Raw genomic sequence first — 17500 nt, 5'->3', positions numbered from 1 at the left:
TATTTATTTATCTGATAAATATTCTAAAATAAACACGTTTTCCAAAAGAACTACGCTTACCATTAATCTCCTGTGAATGACAGTATGCCTTTGACTGCCTGCACTTTACCACCAAGACACTATGGGGCGCAGTAGAATATTGTGCAACAGCAGAATATGATCGTTGAGAGCTCGCGAACGTGAAAACACGATTATTGAGGAGAAAACATTCAGTAGCTAGCTATCATGCCGCCCAAAAAAAGGCCACTGCTGCCGACCGAGTCGACAAGCCTGGAAAGTTTCAGGTTTTCATCCAAGAAACCAAACTTGAATTCAGCTGCACCTGTTATGACACCCAACGTTGAAACTGTTGAAGTAGCAGAGCTCAAACAAAACCAAGTGCTTCCGAAGAAAGTAGCAGAACTCACCTCCAGTGTGTATAGGGAGACAGCTAGTTCGTTCAGGGCAGCCTAAAGAAAGGATGCCTTATACAATACTGAATACAATTATGAAACTTAATGAGATGAATGGCGGGACAGTCGGCCCTACTCACCGATCATTCATGTGCCCAGATTGTAGAGCACATTGCACAATAGATGAAAAACTAATTCATTTCTAATGTCAAATCACTTGATTCTCGTATTAGCATTAGATGAAACATTAGATGAAAGCACAATTCATGGACGAGCATGCATGATTATTTATGTCAGGTGCGATGCCACTGGAAATGGAGATGTGGACAATGTGTCGTGCTAACAGGGAAAGTGAATGGACTATAGCAAAAACAACAACATTATTGGCCGAGATACCCGTGACTATCGCTTATAGCTGTTGTTTCATGTGGTGCTGTTGTTGATGTGGTGAAATTAGTAACCTATGGCTAATTAAAACTCATAAGTCCCATCGCTGTGTGGGCATGACTCGCGCGCGTGCATGAGAACATTTCGCACTGTTATTTTGGAGACCCCCACAAAGCTCAGCTTATAACTCGAACCCTGCTTAGATATGATACCAGCAACCCTCCAGTCACCAGCTCACATGCAGCTCTCTCCTGAGGCGGGGATCGAACCAGCGACCTTCCTATTAGCTGGCCGGCCTCTCTAACCTCTAGACGACCTGCTGCAACTGAAAGTACCAAGTATAAAGCAGTATAAACACATACTTATTTCCTTTCCTACTTGGTCCTTAACCCCTGTGGTCTGATCTGAAGTGCTAGGCTTGAACCCCAGGCGGTAAGAACACAGCTTGACGCTGATCGTTCCTCGGTAGCAAGGCACCAAGTGTGTGTGTGTGTGTGTGTGTGTGTGTGAGGCACCAAGTGTACTGTGGGGTGAATGGTCAAGATGAGGTTAAAGAGTTATTGTGTGTGTGTGTGTGTGTGTGTGTGCGTGTGTGTGTGTCTGTCCAGTTAGAGTACCTTGAAACCCAAACCTTCTCCCTCGCCCCCGCCTAGTCCCTGGTCTCCACGGTAACCATAGTCCTGCACTCATCCTTTAATGCTTCATTAAATATTCATCCATTTTAGGGGGGTTTATCTCCCAGCGATGGAAGGCATCAGAACCGTGCTGTCAGCTCCTCTGGAAAGGTCAGGAGGAAAAATACAAGTGATATTAATAGGCGCTTTGGGATCTGTGGTCGTCACTGGCGATATGCTCTTAAACGGTGACTAAATGTCACCTTCATGACTATGGTAGGCTACTGGTGTGGGAGTAGAGGGAGTAAAAGCAGGTTCCGTGTTGTTTATATCTATCTTGGACTGAATGTCTATTTGTGAAATTGCATCGTCAACGAGTTGATCTAGTGAAGTATTCTAGTCTGTGTGTCTGTGTGTAAAAACAAGACAAAAGGTACTTTCCATACATGGATGAATGAATGTATTGTATTGACTGTATAATTTGACATTACAGTTCGACATTCATGAATCATTTGGACTTTTAATTTCCATCCTAATGTCTCATATATCATCGCATACACTCAAACGTCCCCGCACAAGGAACCACACCAGCAAAAAGCGGCCCAATGAAGAAAGAAAAAACAGGTAGGCTATCATTTACACGTTTGGGTTATGAGACGGCTGTTCCTAACCCTCGCAAATAATGGACTACTGTCTGTCATCGTCATGACATCATTTGTGCTGAAGTGTGCACACTGCGGGTGCTAATGTGTCATGGATGTAATCGCAGCCGCGCTTTCCAGATAATTGTTCTAAAATCCAATGAGGCGCCCTTTGCGATCGCTTGGATTTCACTCGCTGCCCGGATATCAGCGCTCTCTATCGCATTAGTGAACGAATCAGATCCCCACTGCTGTGTGTCCACCTCTAGTCATTATCATTAGACACAGACAGACACACGCAAACACCATACTATTTGGAGATAATTCACTACCTAGTTGCGACTGTAGACTGTTGTCCATAAAACACTTTCTTGTAATCAGAACGAGATTAAATTATGATTTACATTGGGGGGGGGGGTGTCAGATCTCTGCAGCGCTGTCGAGCCCCCGAGCAATTACAGCTCCGATCTCCTAACAGCCAAAATAGCCGCCTCCTCCTCTCACTCACTCCCGCTGTGTGTGTGTGTGTGTGTGTGTGTGTGTGTGTGTGAGTCTGCATACGTGTATTTGTGAGTGTGTGTGATCCATAGTGATCGGTTGAGGTGAAGAGGGCATATGCTTGGGAGGTGTGTGTGTGTGTGTGTGTGTTCATCAGGGCAGCAGCGAGGTGTCTGGGTTTGGTCTCATCAGAGGTGTGTATCACAGTAGGACCCTGTCAGCGTGTTGGTGTCTGACCCGCCTTGCCTGGCTTTGAAGATGCCGTTTGATCATCGCATGTTTTCTTTTTTCAAAAACACTAATTAGTGGATGAGAAGCGAGAGAGAGAGAGAGAGAGAGAGAGAGAGAGAGAGAGAGAGAGAGAGAGAGAGAGAGAGAGACACACACACACACACACACACGGCAAACACTCATTCATCTCCCTGTTTGTAAGAAATCGCCACCAGAGTGCACACACATACAGATTCTGGAGCTATCTGACTGACACACACAGTGCACAGATGTAATGTGCATGTACACACACACACACACACGAGAGAGACACACACGAGAGAGACACACACGAGAGACACACACACGAGAGACACACACGAGAGACACACACACGAGAGACACACACACACGAGACACACACACGAGAGACACACACACGAGAGACACACACACACGAGAGACACACGAGAGACACGAGAGAGAGACACACACACGAGATAGACACACACACAAGAGAGACACACACACGAGAGACACACACACACGAGAGAGACACACACGAGAGAGACACACACACACACGCACACGCACACTATAAGACACACTGACCATACCACTCCATCTCCTCAAATCCAGTTTATTCTTTTTCAACAAAAAGGGAGTAAAGGAAGCAATGGAAACCAAGGCTACAGGATTCTCTTATCCATCTTTACAACGTTAAACTAAAGTATGCAGCTCTACGCTAAATTGTAAGTAAATTCTGAAACGCAAAAGAGGGTTAAATAAGGACTTGTTTTAAGATACAGGATATCATCATAACTATTCAATTTATTTCCTTTCCACATCTCAAACAAGAAAAGGAAGAAAAAAAAAACGTTCAAAATTAAAACGTGCTCGTCACAACTTTCAGCGCTCTGCTCTGGCCACAACCCCAGCTATGACGCTCTCCCTCAGAGAGAGAGAGAGAGAGAGAGAGGGTAGGAGGGAGAGAGAGAGAGAGAGAGAGAGAGAGAGAGAGAGAGAGAGAGAGAGAGAGAGAGAGAGGGTAGGAGGGAGAGAGAAAGAATCAATAAAGTGGAGAGATGAGAACAGGAGAGAGGGATTAAGGATTAATGCAGAGAATGGACGAGGGAAGGAGTCATGCTGAAAGAAGAGGAGAGAGAGAGAGAGAGAGAGAGAGAGAGAGAGAGAGAGAGAGAGAGAGAGAGAGAGAGAGAGAGAGAGAGAAAAAACAACCTTAAAAGGTAGAAGCAGAATCCTACTTCAGACACTGGGGTCAGCTACCAGTGGCAGAGCATAACAACCCGTCTCACACCCTGGGGGCTGATGGGAAATGAAGTGCATAACTAAGACATTATGGATTATATTTAGCAAAACCTGAACTACGACACCCATCAACGTCCCCCCTGAAGAACTCCTTGCTCAGTCCAAAGTGTACCGCTTGATTTAGCTTCCATCTTGGTGCTCCACACGCATGGGCTGATCCATATGTTGAAAGTGTGTGTGTGTGTGTGTGTGTGTGAGAGTGAGAATGTGAGGGTGTGTGTGTGTGTGTGTGAGAGAGAGAGAGAGAGAGAGAGAGAGAGAGAAAGAGCGTGTGTGTGTGAGTGTATGTGTGTGAGAGAGAGAGAGAGAGTGTGCAAGTGTGTGTGAGAGTGTGAGGGTTTGTGTGTGTGTGTGAGAGAGAGAGAGAGAGAGAGAGAGAGAGTGTGCAAGTTTGTGTGAGAGTTGGTGTGTGTGTGTGTGTGTGTGAGAGTGAGTGTGTGTGTGTGTGCACGTGTGTGTGTGTGTGTGTGCGTGGGACACCTTCAGATGCAGGCACAGCTCAGTCACTTGACAGCTCTGTGTCCGTGTCCGGGATACCGCAATGGTTTGCAGCCCAGACTATTTTGTCCTTAGCCAGCACCCGTAGTATGAACATTGTTACCGAGGAAGGGGGGGGGGGGGGATCTTGGGGTGGCTGCCCATTATCTCCATAGTAACCGAGACGCGGAGGGAGGAGGGTGGATCAAATCCCCGACAGCCATCACTGTGAACCCCCCCCCCCCCCCCCACCCACCCCCCAACCTCGGGGTGGTCTGGGGCCCCGACGCGGAAGACAAAGTTCTCTGTCTCACAGAAAAAAGGGGGGCTGCATTGTCAATAGTGGTGGGTGAGCAGGAGGAGGAGGAGGGGAGGGGAGGGGATGGGGGGGGGGGCGTGGGGATTGGTTGGGTGGGTAGGTAGGTGGGTGGGTTGGGTGGAGATTTGCAAGAGCCCAACCCCCACTGCCCCCCCCCCACCCCAATCCATCCATCCCCATCCCCCTCATTTGATATTCCCCACAACCTGAGATGGTGTTGGTGGTGGTATGGGGGGGTGGGGGGGGGCGCAGGTGGAAATGAGGGTGTCGTCGTTTTGACAGAACAGTGGTGACCTGATTCCTGCTCTGGATAACGGGATGAGTTATGGCTGAGAACAGAGGGGGGGGGGGGGGGTTGTCTTTAAGCACAGATCTGAGGTCATTTTTCACCTCCATGGAATTCTAAGCAGAACTGGAAGGGGGTAAAAATAAGTAAAATGGGGGGGGGGTGAACTGGCGTGTACCATGGGGGGGGCCAAAGCTGAACTAAACAAAGAAGATGGAGGAGGGGGGAGGAGTCAGGTGAGGTGGTGGGGGGAGGTGTGTGTGTATGTAGTGGTGACAAGGCAGGTAGTAAGTGACAGGGACGGGTGGGGGGGGCAGTAAGAGATGGTCAGATGAGGAGGAGAGGAGGAGGTGGGTGGGGGTGGGGGGGGGGTTTGGACGCTTCAGTCCCACGACGGGCGCGAGTTAGCAGTGCTTTGTCTGGTTTTCTCTGAGGTAAGAAGAGCACATTCAACACACCAAAAGAAGAGAGAGCAAAAATGGGCGCTGGGGGGTCAAAGTGTGTATTTCTCCTCCTCCTCCTCCCCCGGGTGGCTGTCCTGCACCTCCTCCTCCTCCTGCTGCTGCTCCTCCTCCTCCTCCTCCTCTTCCTCCTCCTCCTCCTGCTCCTCCTCCTCCTCCCTGCTCAGGAGCACTCCTCCCCTATGCGCTGGCAGGAGCGGCCCACCTTGCGCTCCAGTTTCACCATCTTGAGGACGGCCTCCTCGCGGCCGCGCCCCAGGTGGTCGAACAGGCAGTCGTGCTGCTCAGGCAGCCGGTGGAGCATGCAGAACACGTACCCTGGGAGGGGGGGGGAGAGAGAGGGTTGAGTGTGTGTGTGTGTGTGAGTGAGTGGTGAGTGTATGTGTGCGTGCGTGTGTGTGTGGGTATGTGTGTGTGTGTGTGTGTGTGTGTGTGAGTGGTGTGTGTGTGTGTGTGTGTGTGTGTGTGTGTGTGTGTGTGTGTGTGTGGGGGGGTGAGTGTATGTGGGTACACGCATATGTTGAGTGTGTATTGTGTGTGTGTGTGAGTGTATGTGTGTGTGTGAGTGAGTGAGTGTATATGTAAGCATACAGTATGTTGAGCGTGTGAATGTGTGATGTTATTTTGTGTCTCCATTGTTGCCTGTTAGTTTGTGTTTCTGTTGTCATGACAGCTAGTCTGTTCGTCCCTTCCCTCCGTTGTTTTTCAAGTAACTTTGTTTATTTGTATTATCATTTTTCTATTCATTAATTCCCTTCTAATTGAATAATAAAAAAAATAGAAAGGACCGTTAATATAAATAAATATAAGAAAAAGCTACGGTAGTTAGTTTTAAGATAAAAATACAGTACTGTTGTTTTTTTCATATACCTGCCATTTAGCTGGCACTTTTATCCAAAGTTACTTCCATGGCTATGGGTGAATACATCTTTTAGTACATATACGGTCTATATTCGGTGGGAATCGAACCCACAACCCCTAAGCGTGTTGTTAGCGCCATGCTCTAACCAACTGAGCCACAGAGAAGCGTTAACTCCTAGAGTCGGTCTCTCTAAAGCCCAATTTATACTTCTGCGTAAAATCTACGGTGTAGGCTCACGCGCACCTCTCCAAAAATGTAACTACGCGGCATACTGACGCAGACCGTAAGCACTGTGATTGGTCCGCTTGGTACCACATGATTCCGACATGATTCCGACTCTCTCGTAGGCCAAAATGCGTAAGCAACATAAATGTCATTAACTTTTTCTGTAATTACGTGGAGGAGTTTCCTTAACACCTCCCTGAGAGAGAGAGAGAGAGAGAGGCCAGGGTGGGGTCTTTTAACGCCACGTTAAAAAGCTTCAATGCTGGCTCATGTTAACTCGGTAGCACCGCTCCTGACACTGTGCTACCCCCCCCCCCCCAACCCTCTGTCAGATCTATGCCTGCTTAGTCAGGGAGGATCATTTCCACAGATTCTTCCCATTGTAGTGCCTTCTACAAAGGCTTCTGGTGGCTGAACGAGTCTCGATGGAGGGAGGGAGGGAGGGGGAGAGAGAGAGAGAGAGAGAGAGAGAGAGAGAGAGAGAGAGAGAGAGAGAGAAAGAGGGAGTGAGAGTGAGAGAGTGAGAGACAGAGGGAGTGAGACAGACAGAGAGAGAGCGAGAAAGAGTAAAAGAAAGAGGGAGTGAGAGAGAAAGACAGAGAGAGAGACAGAGAGAGACAGGGAGAGAGAGAAAGAGAGACAGAGAGAGATAGAGACACAGAGAGAGAGAGAGATAGACACAGAGAGAGAGACAGACATGGAGACAGAGTGAGCGAGCCTGATTACGTACTGCTTAATGTATCCATTAACACACATAATGTCCCTGACATCAACGAGCTGTGATTAAAAGCAGAGCGTGACGAGCCTGCTTCTCTCTCTCTTCAGTTCGAGCCTCTCTCTCTCTCTTCAGTTCGAGCCTCTCTCTCTTGGGCCAGGGTTGGGAGGGGCCAGGGCTGGGAGGGGCCAGGGCTGGGAGGGGCCAGGGTTGGGAGGGGCCAGGGCTGGGAGGGGCCAGGGTTGGGAGGGTGGGGCCAGGGCTGGGAGGGGCCAGGGTTGGGAGGGGCCAGGGCTGGGAGGGGTCAGGGCTGGGAGGGGCCAGGGTTGGGAGGGTGGGGCCAGGGCTGGGAGGGGCCAGGGTTGGGAGGGGCCAGGGCTGGGAGGGGCCAGGGTTGGGAGGGGCCAGGGTTGGGAGGGGCCAGGGTTGGGAGGGTGGGGCCAGGGCTGGGAGGGGCCAGGGTTGGGAGGGAGGGGCCAGTACGTACAGAGGAGAAGACGCTTCAGGTGAGGACGTTGAGGAGAGGCAGGGGTTTGTTGACTCCACACACACACACACAATATTATATAAATCAGAATCAGTGCATCATTGGACAGCACACACATTATATTATATAAATCACATTCTGTGTGTGTGAGTGTGTGTGTGTGCTGTACAATGATACACTCACACAAACTATATTACATAAATCACACAGTGTATCATTGTACAGCACACACACACAAACAATTATATAAATCACACTCATTGTACAGCGCGCACACGCACACACACACACACACTCGCAGAGATAAAACGAGTCGTAGACTAAACCACAGGAGCTCTATTGAGAGATCACGCAGGATTTAATGTCCAGCTGCTGCTAGCTCTGTTCTCCACTCAGCACTCGCAAGTTAATGAGAACTGCCTTCAGTTGCGAAGCGCTAATGACTTTCTATTATCGTTACAGTAACTAAGCCCTTCCTTCACAGCACACAGTAGCCCGCGACGGACGCTTTTTGGAGTGGCTGGATTTATTAGACACACGCAGACGTCGTATACAGACCGGGTATACTTTCCACGACGACGCTAGGTCGATTACAGTTTGAGAGGACTTTCCCTTTAAACTAAACTAAACTGTCATTATGTTCAACAGTACAGAGAGAGAGAGAGAGAGAGAGAGAGAGAGAGAGAGTGAGTGAGTTATGGCCTGAAGTCTTAAGTAACTTTCATTTGCATGCAAACAACTTCATTTAGCAGAGTGGATTGTTAAGCGTTTTGGGGTAATTGGCTTATGTGTTATGCGTGGTGCGTCATGGGTAAGACGCCAGGCTGTAATGACCCCCCCGGTGGTAAAGTGGCATAGTCATGGATGGTTCTCTACACACACACATGCACTTTCTGTCTGTGAGAGTGTGAGTGTGTGTGTGTGTGTGTGAGTGTGTGAGTGTGTGAGTGTGTGTGTGTGTGTGTGTGTGAGTGTGTGAGTGAGTGAGTGTGTGAGTGAGTGAGTGGGTGAGTGGGTGAGTGGGTGAGTGGTTGAGTGGGTGAGTGGGTGAGTGGGTGGGTGAGTGGGTGAGTGGGTAAGTGAGTGGGTGAGTGTGAGAGTGTGTGAGGCCCAAACCCTAAAAATATTTAAATCTAAGCTAAAAAACGTCATGTTTTGCAGCAGTTATGATTTAACACAAACACTTATATCAATGTATTTTTATCCATTAATTATTGTCTTGTGAAATGTTTTATCTATTTACTTCTTACATTTGCTTTTATTCGTTGTCATTTTTATTTTCTTACTATGCTCCTCTTGCTGTATTTTTAATCATGTATGTCAAGCACTTTGAATTGTCCCTGTTGTATGAAATGTGCTATACAAATACACTTGCCATGCCTACGTGTGTGCTTATGTGAATGTGTGTGTGTGCTTATGTGTGTGTGTGTGTGTGTGTGTGTGAGTGTGTGTGTGTGTGTGTGTGTGTGTGTGTGTGTGAGTGTGTGTGTGTGTGTGTGTGTGAGTGTGTGTGTGTGTGTATGTGCGTTTACCACAGCGGCAGGAGCCCAGTTCCTGTTGGACCAGCTCCAGCTTGGTCTGGCAGCGGTGGCAGCGCCGACGGCTCCTCTGCTTGGGCCCGGACGAGGACGAGGACGAGGACTCCTCGGACCCCCCCTCTGCCTCCTCCCCCACCCTGGACCCCGGGCCCTCCCCCACCCGGGCGCGCTTCTCCGGGGACACGTCGCTCTCCGACTCTGAGGCTGCTCGCACACACACAGACACACACACACAGACAGACAGACACACAAAGAAAAAAGATAAAGCAATTAAATACAGACCCACAGAAAAAGGGGGGGAAAAGGGTTCTCTATCATTTACTAGGTAACACTGAGGTAAAGTAAGGTTTACTAGGTAACACTGAGGTAAAGTAAGGTTTACTAGGTAACACTGAGGTAAAGTAAGGTTTACTAGGTAACATAGAGGTAAAGTAAGGTTTACTAGGTAACACTGAGGTAAAGTAAGGTTTACTAGGTAACATAGAGGTAAAGTAAGGTTTACTAGGTAACACTGAGGTAAAGTAAGGTTTACTAGGTAACATAGAGGTAAAGTAAGGTTTACTAGGTAACACTGATAAAGTAAGGTTTACTAGGTAACATAGAGGTAAAGTAAGGTTTACTAGGTAACACTGAGGTAAAGTAAGGTTTACTAGGTAACACAGAGGTAAAGTAAGGTTTACTAGGTAACATAGAGGTAAAGTAAGGTTTACTAGGTAACATAGAGGTAAAGTAAGGTTTACTAGGTAACACAGAGGTAAAGTAAGGTTTACTAGGTAACACTGAGGTAAAGTAAGGTTTACTAGGTAACATAGAGGTAAAGTAAGGTTTACTAGGTAACATAGAGGTAAAGTAAGGTTTACTAGGTAACATAGAGGTAAAGTAAGGTTTACTAGGTAACACTGAGGTAAAGTAAGGTTTACTAGGTAACACAGAGGTAAAGTAAGGTTTACTAGGTAACATAGAGGTAAAGTAAGGTTTACTAGGTAACATAGAGGTAAAGTAAGGTTTACTAGGTAACACTGAGGTAAAGTAAGGTTTACTAGGTAACACAGAGGTAAAGTAAGGTTTACTAGGTAACATAGAGGTAAAGTAAGGTTTACTAGGTAACATAGAGGTAAAGTAAGGTTTACTAGGTAACATAGAGGTAAAGTAAGGTTTAATAGGTAACACAGAGGTAAAGTAAGGTTTACTAGGTAACATAGAGGTAAAGTAAGGTTTACTAGGTAACATAGAGGTAAAGTAAGGTTTACTAGGTAACACAGAGGTAAAGTAAGGTTTACTAGGTAACATAGAGGTAAAGTAAGGTTTACTAGGTAACATAGAGGTAAAGTAAGGTTTACTAGGTAACACTGAGGTAAAGTAAGGTTTACTAGGTAACATAGAGGTAAAGTAAGGTTTACTAGGTAACATAGAGGTAAAGTAAGGTTTACTAGGTAACATAGAGGTAAAGTAAGGTTTACTAGGTAACACTGAGGTAAAGTAAGGTTTACTAGGTAACATAGAGGTAAAGTAAGGTTTACTAGGTAACATAGAGGTAAAGTAAGGTTTACTAGGTAACATAGAGGTAAAGTAAGGTTTAATAGGTAACACAGAGGTAAAGTAAGGTTTACTAGGTAACATAGAGGTAAAGTAAGGTTTACTAGGTAACATAGAGGTAAAGTAAGGTTTACTAGGTAACACTGAGGTAAAGTAAGGTTTACTAGGTAACATAGAGGTAAAGTAAGGTTTACTAGGTAACATAGAGGTAAAGTAAGGTTTACTAGGTAACATAGAGGTAAAGTAAGGTTTAATAGGTAACACAGAGGTAAAGTAAGGTTTACTAGGTAACATAGAGGTAAAGTAAGGTTTACTAGGTAACATAGAGGTAAAGTAAGGTTTACTAGGTAACATAGAGGTAAAGTAAGGTTTACTAGGTAACATAGAGGTAAAGTAAGGTTTACTAGGTAACACTGAGGTAAAGTAAGGTTTACTAGGTAACATAGAGGTAAAGTAAGGTTTACTAGGTAACATAGAGGTAAAGTAAGGTTTACTAGGTAACATAGAGATAAAGTAAGGTTTACTAGGTAACACTGAGGTAAAGTAAGGTTTACTAGGTAACACAGAGGTAAAGTAAGGTTTACTAGGTAACATAGAGGTAAAGTAAGGTTTACTAGGTAACACTGAGGTAAAGTAAGGTTTACTAGGTAACACAGAGGTAAAGTAAGGTTTACTAGGTAACATAGAGGTAAAGTAAGGTTTACTAGGTAACACTGAGGTAAAGTAAGGTTTACTAGGTAACATAGAGGTAAAGTAAGGTTTACTAGGTAACATAGAGGTAAAGTAAGGTTTACTAGGTAACATAGAGGTAAAGTAAGGTTTACTAGGTAACATAGAGGTAAAGTAAGGTTTACTAGGTAACATAGAGGTAAAGTAAGGTTTACTAGGTAACATAGAGGTAAAGTAAGGTTTACTAGGTAACATAGAGGTAAAGTAAGGTTTACTAGGTAACACAGAGGTAAAGTAAGGTTTACTAGGTAACACTGAGGTAAAGTAAGGTTTACTAGGTAACATAGAGGTAAAGTAAGGTTTACTAGGTAACACTGAGGTAAAGTAAGGTTTACTAGGTAACATAGAGGTAAAGTAAGGTTTACTAGGTAACATAGAGGTAAAGTAAGGTTTACTAGGTAACATAGAGGTAAAGTAAGGTTTACTAGGTAACACAGAGGTAAAGTAAGGTTTACTAGGTAACACTGAGGTAAAGTAAGGTTTACTAGGTAACATAGAGGTAAAGTAAGGTTTACTAGGTAACACTGAGGTAAAGTAAGGTTTACTAGGTAACATAGAGGTAAAGTAAGGTTTACTAGGTAACACTGAGGTAAAGTAAGGTTTACTAGGTAACACTGAGGTAAAGTAAGGTTTACTAGGTAACACTGAGGTAAAGTAAGGTTTACTAGGTAACATAGAGGTAAAGTAAGGTTTACTAGGTAACATAGAGGTAAAGTAAGGTTTACTAGGTAACACAGAGGTAAAGTAAGGTTTACTAGGTAACATAGAGGTAAAGTAAGGTTTACTAGGTAACATAGAGGTAAAGTAAGGTTTACTAGGTAACACTGAGGTAAAGTAAGGTTTACTAGGTAACATAGAGGTAAAGTAAGGTTTACTAGGTAACACTGAGGTAAAGTAAGGTTTACTAGGTAACACTGAGGTAAAGTAAGGTTTACTAGGTAACACTGAGGTAAAGTAAGGTTTACTAGGTAACATAGAGGTAAAGTAAGGTTTACTAGGTAACATAGAGGTAAAGTAAGGTTTACTAGGTAACACTGAGGTAAAGTAAGGTTTACTAGGTAACACTGAGGTAAAGTAAGGTTTACTAGGTAACACTGAGGTAAAGTAAGGTTTACTAGGTAACATAGAGGTAAAGTAAGGTTTACTAGGTAACACAGAGGTAAAGTAAGGTTTACTAGGTAACATAGAGGTAAAGTAAGGTTTACTAGGTAACATAGAGGTAAAGTAAGGTTTACTAGGTAACACTGAGGTAAAGTAAGGTTTACTAGGTAACACTGAGGTAAAGTAAGGTTTACTAGGTAACATAGAGGTAAAGTAAGGTTTACTAGGTAACATAGAGGTAAAGTAAGGTTTACTAGGTAACATAGAGGTAAAGTAAGGTTTACTAGGTAACACTGAGGTAAAGTAAGGTTTACTAGGTAACACTGAGGTAAAGTAAGGTTTACTAGGTAACACTGAGGTAAAGTAAGGTTTACTAGGTAACATAGAGGTAAAGTAAGGTTCACTTGGGCATGAACCCCCAAAACACCAACGTGATGAGGTAAGAGGTAAAGTGGCGGCCGATGAAGAACTAGCTTTTGGAAAAAACACAATAGCCTGGACGTTTTAGTTTTCTAGCCGCTTTTCTGCTCAATCCTCAGGATTCCCCCCCCCCCCTGGCTCTGCTGAACAAAGATCTCAGCTCAATAAATCTCTGAGAACTAGGCCAACTTCCCAGGAGATCGATTGTGCCGCGGCGTTATCCAGTGGAATCTCCCTGCGCTCTCCTCCGCTCTCCTCGCCAGCCCAGGACTCTGTGTTAATGGGCTCCAGCAGCTCACTGCAGCCTGGTCACGTGACTTCAGACAGGGATCAACGTCCCTCTGCTGCTGCCTTGCAGTGTTTTAGCCTTTCTTCTGTGTGTGTGTGTGTGTGTGTGTGTGTGTGTGTGGGTGTGGGTGTGTGGGTGTGTGTGAGAATAAGTGAGAGAGAGTGTGAGTGTGAAAGAGAGTTTGAGTGTGAAAGAGAGTGTGTACGTGTGTGTGTGTGTGTGTGTGTGTGTGTGTGTGTGTGTGTGTGTGTGTGTACGTGTACGTGTACCAGGGCTTCCGTTACCGGTAATTACCGGTCTTTGTCCGGTAAAATTTGTTGAAGTCCGACAAATTGAAAACTCGTCGGACATAAATGTCCGGTGAAAATAATTCCCTCTAAGCACAATTTGAATACAATTCGCTAAAGTTCACATTCTGATTCCTTCTATTTAAAAAAGACGAATATATAGGCTATGTATTTCTTTTATTATGATATGATTTGACACCGGCATGATGATGACTCCTAATGTGTAGGCTGCCTATGCGAAACAGCGGTTGTTTCCGGTGTGCGCTATAACTCGTGCACAATCGAGTCGAGGCAGAGAGGAGGATAGCGATGTTTCTCTCTGTGATAGTGTGATTATGCAAGCCTTTTCTGAAAGGGATGAGAACCCGATTGTTTCAGCTTCTCCCAGGGAGAAAGTGGTAGAGTTACCATCCTCCCCGAGTCCTACCATACCATCCGCTGACAGCCTATCTCTGCCTGTAACCGGCGAGCGATTGCGTGTCGCTCAAGTAGCTGATCAGTCATTAAACAAATGTTTTTTACATGCAGCTAGTGAGGAATCTGAAATAGGGGGCAACGTAGTTTATTTCCTTAACTCTTTGACTGCCAGCCATGTTCAGAGCGGAGAGCTCCACACTGCCAGACTTTTGGGGCATTTTCGCTGAACTTTGAAGACCCACCAAATATTGACTTTTTTGACATAAACATTGAACATATCTACCAAAACTTTAGACTCTCTTCTTTCATCAGAAAAAGAAAGTTTGTTTCTAGCCTCTTTGAGTGTTTAGAAATCGGCCGTAGAACATAGGGTGGTTTCAGCAAAAACACCTGATTTTGACCAATAAACAGAGAAAACGAGCTTTTTCTGCAGAACTTTTATTTATTTATTTATTTTCTGCACTTTTTCTGTATCATCCGACTCTGAACTGTTTGAAGAGTCGCGCGATGGCCGCGATGCTCCGCAATGCTCCGCGCCGCGTTTGGCACATACCCTGATCCGTTTCGCCATTACTACAACCCACAGCAAGTCACTTCCTTCTCCAGGCTTTTATCGAACTACTGCCCCCATCTGGGACCGAAATACATTACACCCAAGTCTGAAATTCACTCGCTAGGTGTAGAACATGTCAATAACGCGATCCCCGCGAAAAAAATAAAATAATCTATAAGACGCCAATTGGCGTCTTTGGCAGTCAACGTTACTATTCTATAAGACGCCAATTGGCGTCTTTGGCAGTCAATGAGTTAACGATGGGATATTAATGCGTAAATGGTCTCCTCCTAATGCAAATGGTTGTGAGTGGAATACTGTAAAACAAGTGGTTGTGCCTGTGGGTTATAGACAACAGGTGTTATCTGTAGCACATGAGAGCCAGTGGTCAGGACATTTAGGTATAACTAAAACTTATCAGCTGATATTGAAACATTTATTTTGGCCCGGACTGAAGGCGGATGTTGCCAAGCACTGCCGCTGTTGCCATACTTGTCAGATGGCGGGTAAGCCTAATCAATCCATTCCACCCGCACCATTGCATCCCAGTCCTGCTATAGGGGAGCCATTTGAACGTGTAATAATTGATTGTGTTGGACCTTTGCCTAGGACTAAAAGTGGAAGTCAGTATTTGCTCACAGCGCTGCTACTCGTTTTCCCGAAGCTGTTCCGTTGCGTAACATATCAGCCAGCTCAGTGGTGAAAGCAACGTTTTTTTCCACATTCGGTCTTCCTCTTGTTATACAATCTGACCAGGGCACTAACTTTCAGTCTAAGCTTTTCAAACAAGCCCTAAGAACGTTAGGGGTACGATGTCACGCCAGAAGCCTACATGCTTGCACTGTTCAATAAAATGTTATACATCTAGACATTGTGGTATTTCTTTATATACGTATCCCAGCCTGCCTATTGCTTCTCAATAAACAGTTATGTTCTCCTCATTGTCATACTCCCGAGTCCGATTAAGTATGATTTGACAGGCAGCTAAACGAAATGCCTTCCCAACCAGCGAGACCTGGTTATAGAAATGACGTTGTTTTATTGATAAAAAAAGGGTAAAACTGGAAAGAGAAAATAGAAAACTCACATTAATCCCAAACAATTTAACAAACTTCAGTTAACGTAATGTGGAGTCCGTTCATTGATCGATGCTGTCTGTTCAGTTCCCAGTGAGGCGCCCGTTCAGCGCTGGACATAATGGCATAGCGCGCATGCGAATCATGTTATATTATTATATATTATATAGCTCGCATCTAATCGTATCGGATGAGAAATAGACATTAAATGGCATATATAGGCCGCTACACAACAGTAATCACCGCGACAAACAGCTATATTAGATTTGAAAAAATAAAATAAATAAATAAATAAATAAATTATATTTTAATATGATGACCGGAATATATCACGTTTGTCCGGTAAATCGAAATCTTCCCGGACACGATGTCCGGCGGCAATTTTTTCTAACGGAAACCCTGACGTGTACGTGCCCTTACATAGGCAGACACGTTCATGTACATGTGTAATACATGCAGCACATTCATCCACCACAGTATTATCATTACTATTACACTCCCAAACAAATATCCTGGATTTCGCTTCTCTCGCCACGTCCACTCTACGGTCCCGCATCCCCCCCCCCCCCTCTCTCAGGTCAATTAACTCCCATTTTAGATCAATTCACGGTGGTTGATTCCGCCCTCCCCCCAACCCCCCCCCCCCCCCCCCTCGGCCTCTTAAACGAAGTCGACAGCCCCCCCAAAGTGGCCAAACACGACCTTGGAACAACAGGAACAGCGTGTTTGGTTGACGTGGTCGATGTCGAGGCGACGGCGTTTACCTGAGTCGCAGGGCCGTTTCGTGGGGGTGGAGAGCGTGCCGTGGGCTGTGTCTGTGCTGGAGACTTCTGGGAGAGGAAGAAAAAAAAGAGAGAGAAAGAAAGAAAGAAATACGTGAGGTTATTATGGGTGACCCTCAACCTACTACCAAAGTACTGTGGGGGGGGGGGGGGGGGGGCGTTCAATCTAATCCACAGGTCCATAACAGGTACGACACCTCGGTCTGGAAACTCCTTTGTACACGCGTTAACCTTGCAGGGTCTCTGGAGCTGAAGCTGGAGCTCTCCAACGTCTCTCTGCCTACCGCCACCTCGTCCCTATCTGTGCCAGGGACAAATATAGACAGGCGCAGAGCCGCCCGCCTCGACTGCTGCTGCAGAAAATAGCTGCTGCCCTCTGCAATATCAGAACCCTGGACTTAAAGCTTTATTGCCTACCAGCATGAAACTCTCACACAGAACCGAAAGGGGAAGAAAGAAAAAAAAGAAGAAGAAGTAAAAGGCATAAGAGTGGGATGAATTAGAAAGGCACCGCGGAGGTCAAACACCAGAGTAATACTTTCCTCTCTGGCCGACTTCCATTTTACTTTAACTGAGACGTAATGTTCGTGCCACGTCCAGAGGGGGCGGCGTTCACTCACGTCACTCTGTCGCTACCGATCGCTCCTGCCTCCTTCCGCTAATTGTGAATACAGAGGCCTCTTCCACAGAGTACGAGGTGTCAGCTTTCGCAGGTAGATGGAGAGCTGAGATGATTTCCTCTCATTCTACATCATGGAGGTGTGTGTGTGTGTGTTTTTCAAGTTTCAAGTTTATTTGATAATTACACAGAGCGTAACAGAGTAAAATTCTTAGGCTTCGGATCCTGACGTTGCATTGCAGCACCAGAC

General features: G+C 45.4%; 1 protein-coding gene across 2 annotated transcripts in view; it reads right to left on the bottom strand.

The window, feature by feature from the left end:
- Positions 1-3366: 3366 nt before the first annotated feature.
- Positions 3367-17500, bottom strand: part of LOC308153057 (AN1-type zinc finger protein 3 homolog) — a 31771-nt gene continuing 17637 nt past the window's right edge. The window contains exons 4-6 of one of the 2 annotated variants that reach the window (XM_080526149.1): positions 16614-16679; positions 9436-9645; positions 3367-5932 (exon numbers count right to left, since the gene is read on the bottom strand). In XM_080526149.1, coding sequence (XP_080382275.1) covers positions 5778-5932; positions 9436-9645; positions 16614-16679 — 431 coding nt within the window. In that variant the 3' untranslated portion in view covers positions 3367-5777. The remainder of the gene's footprint in view (positions 5933-9435; positions 9646-16613; positions 16680-17500) is intronic. The other variant, XM_080526150.1, reaches the window with a different exon arrangement.

Source organism: Nansenia antarctica (genome assembly GCF_963989245.1).
Source record: "Nansenia antarctica genome assembly, chromosome: 3".
Lineage (NCBI taxonomy): Eukaryota > Metazoa > Chordata > Actinopteri > Argentiniformes > Microstomatidae > Nansenia > Nansenia antarctica.
The sequence above is the reverse complement of the archived record's forward strand: the minus strand, read 5'-3'. Positions and strand labels throughout refer to the sequence as shown.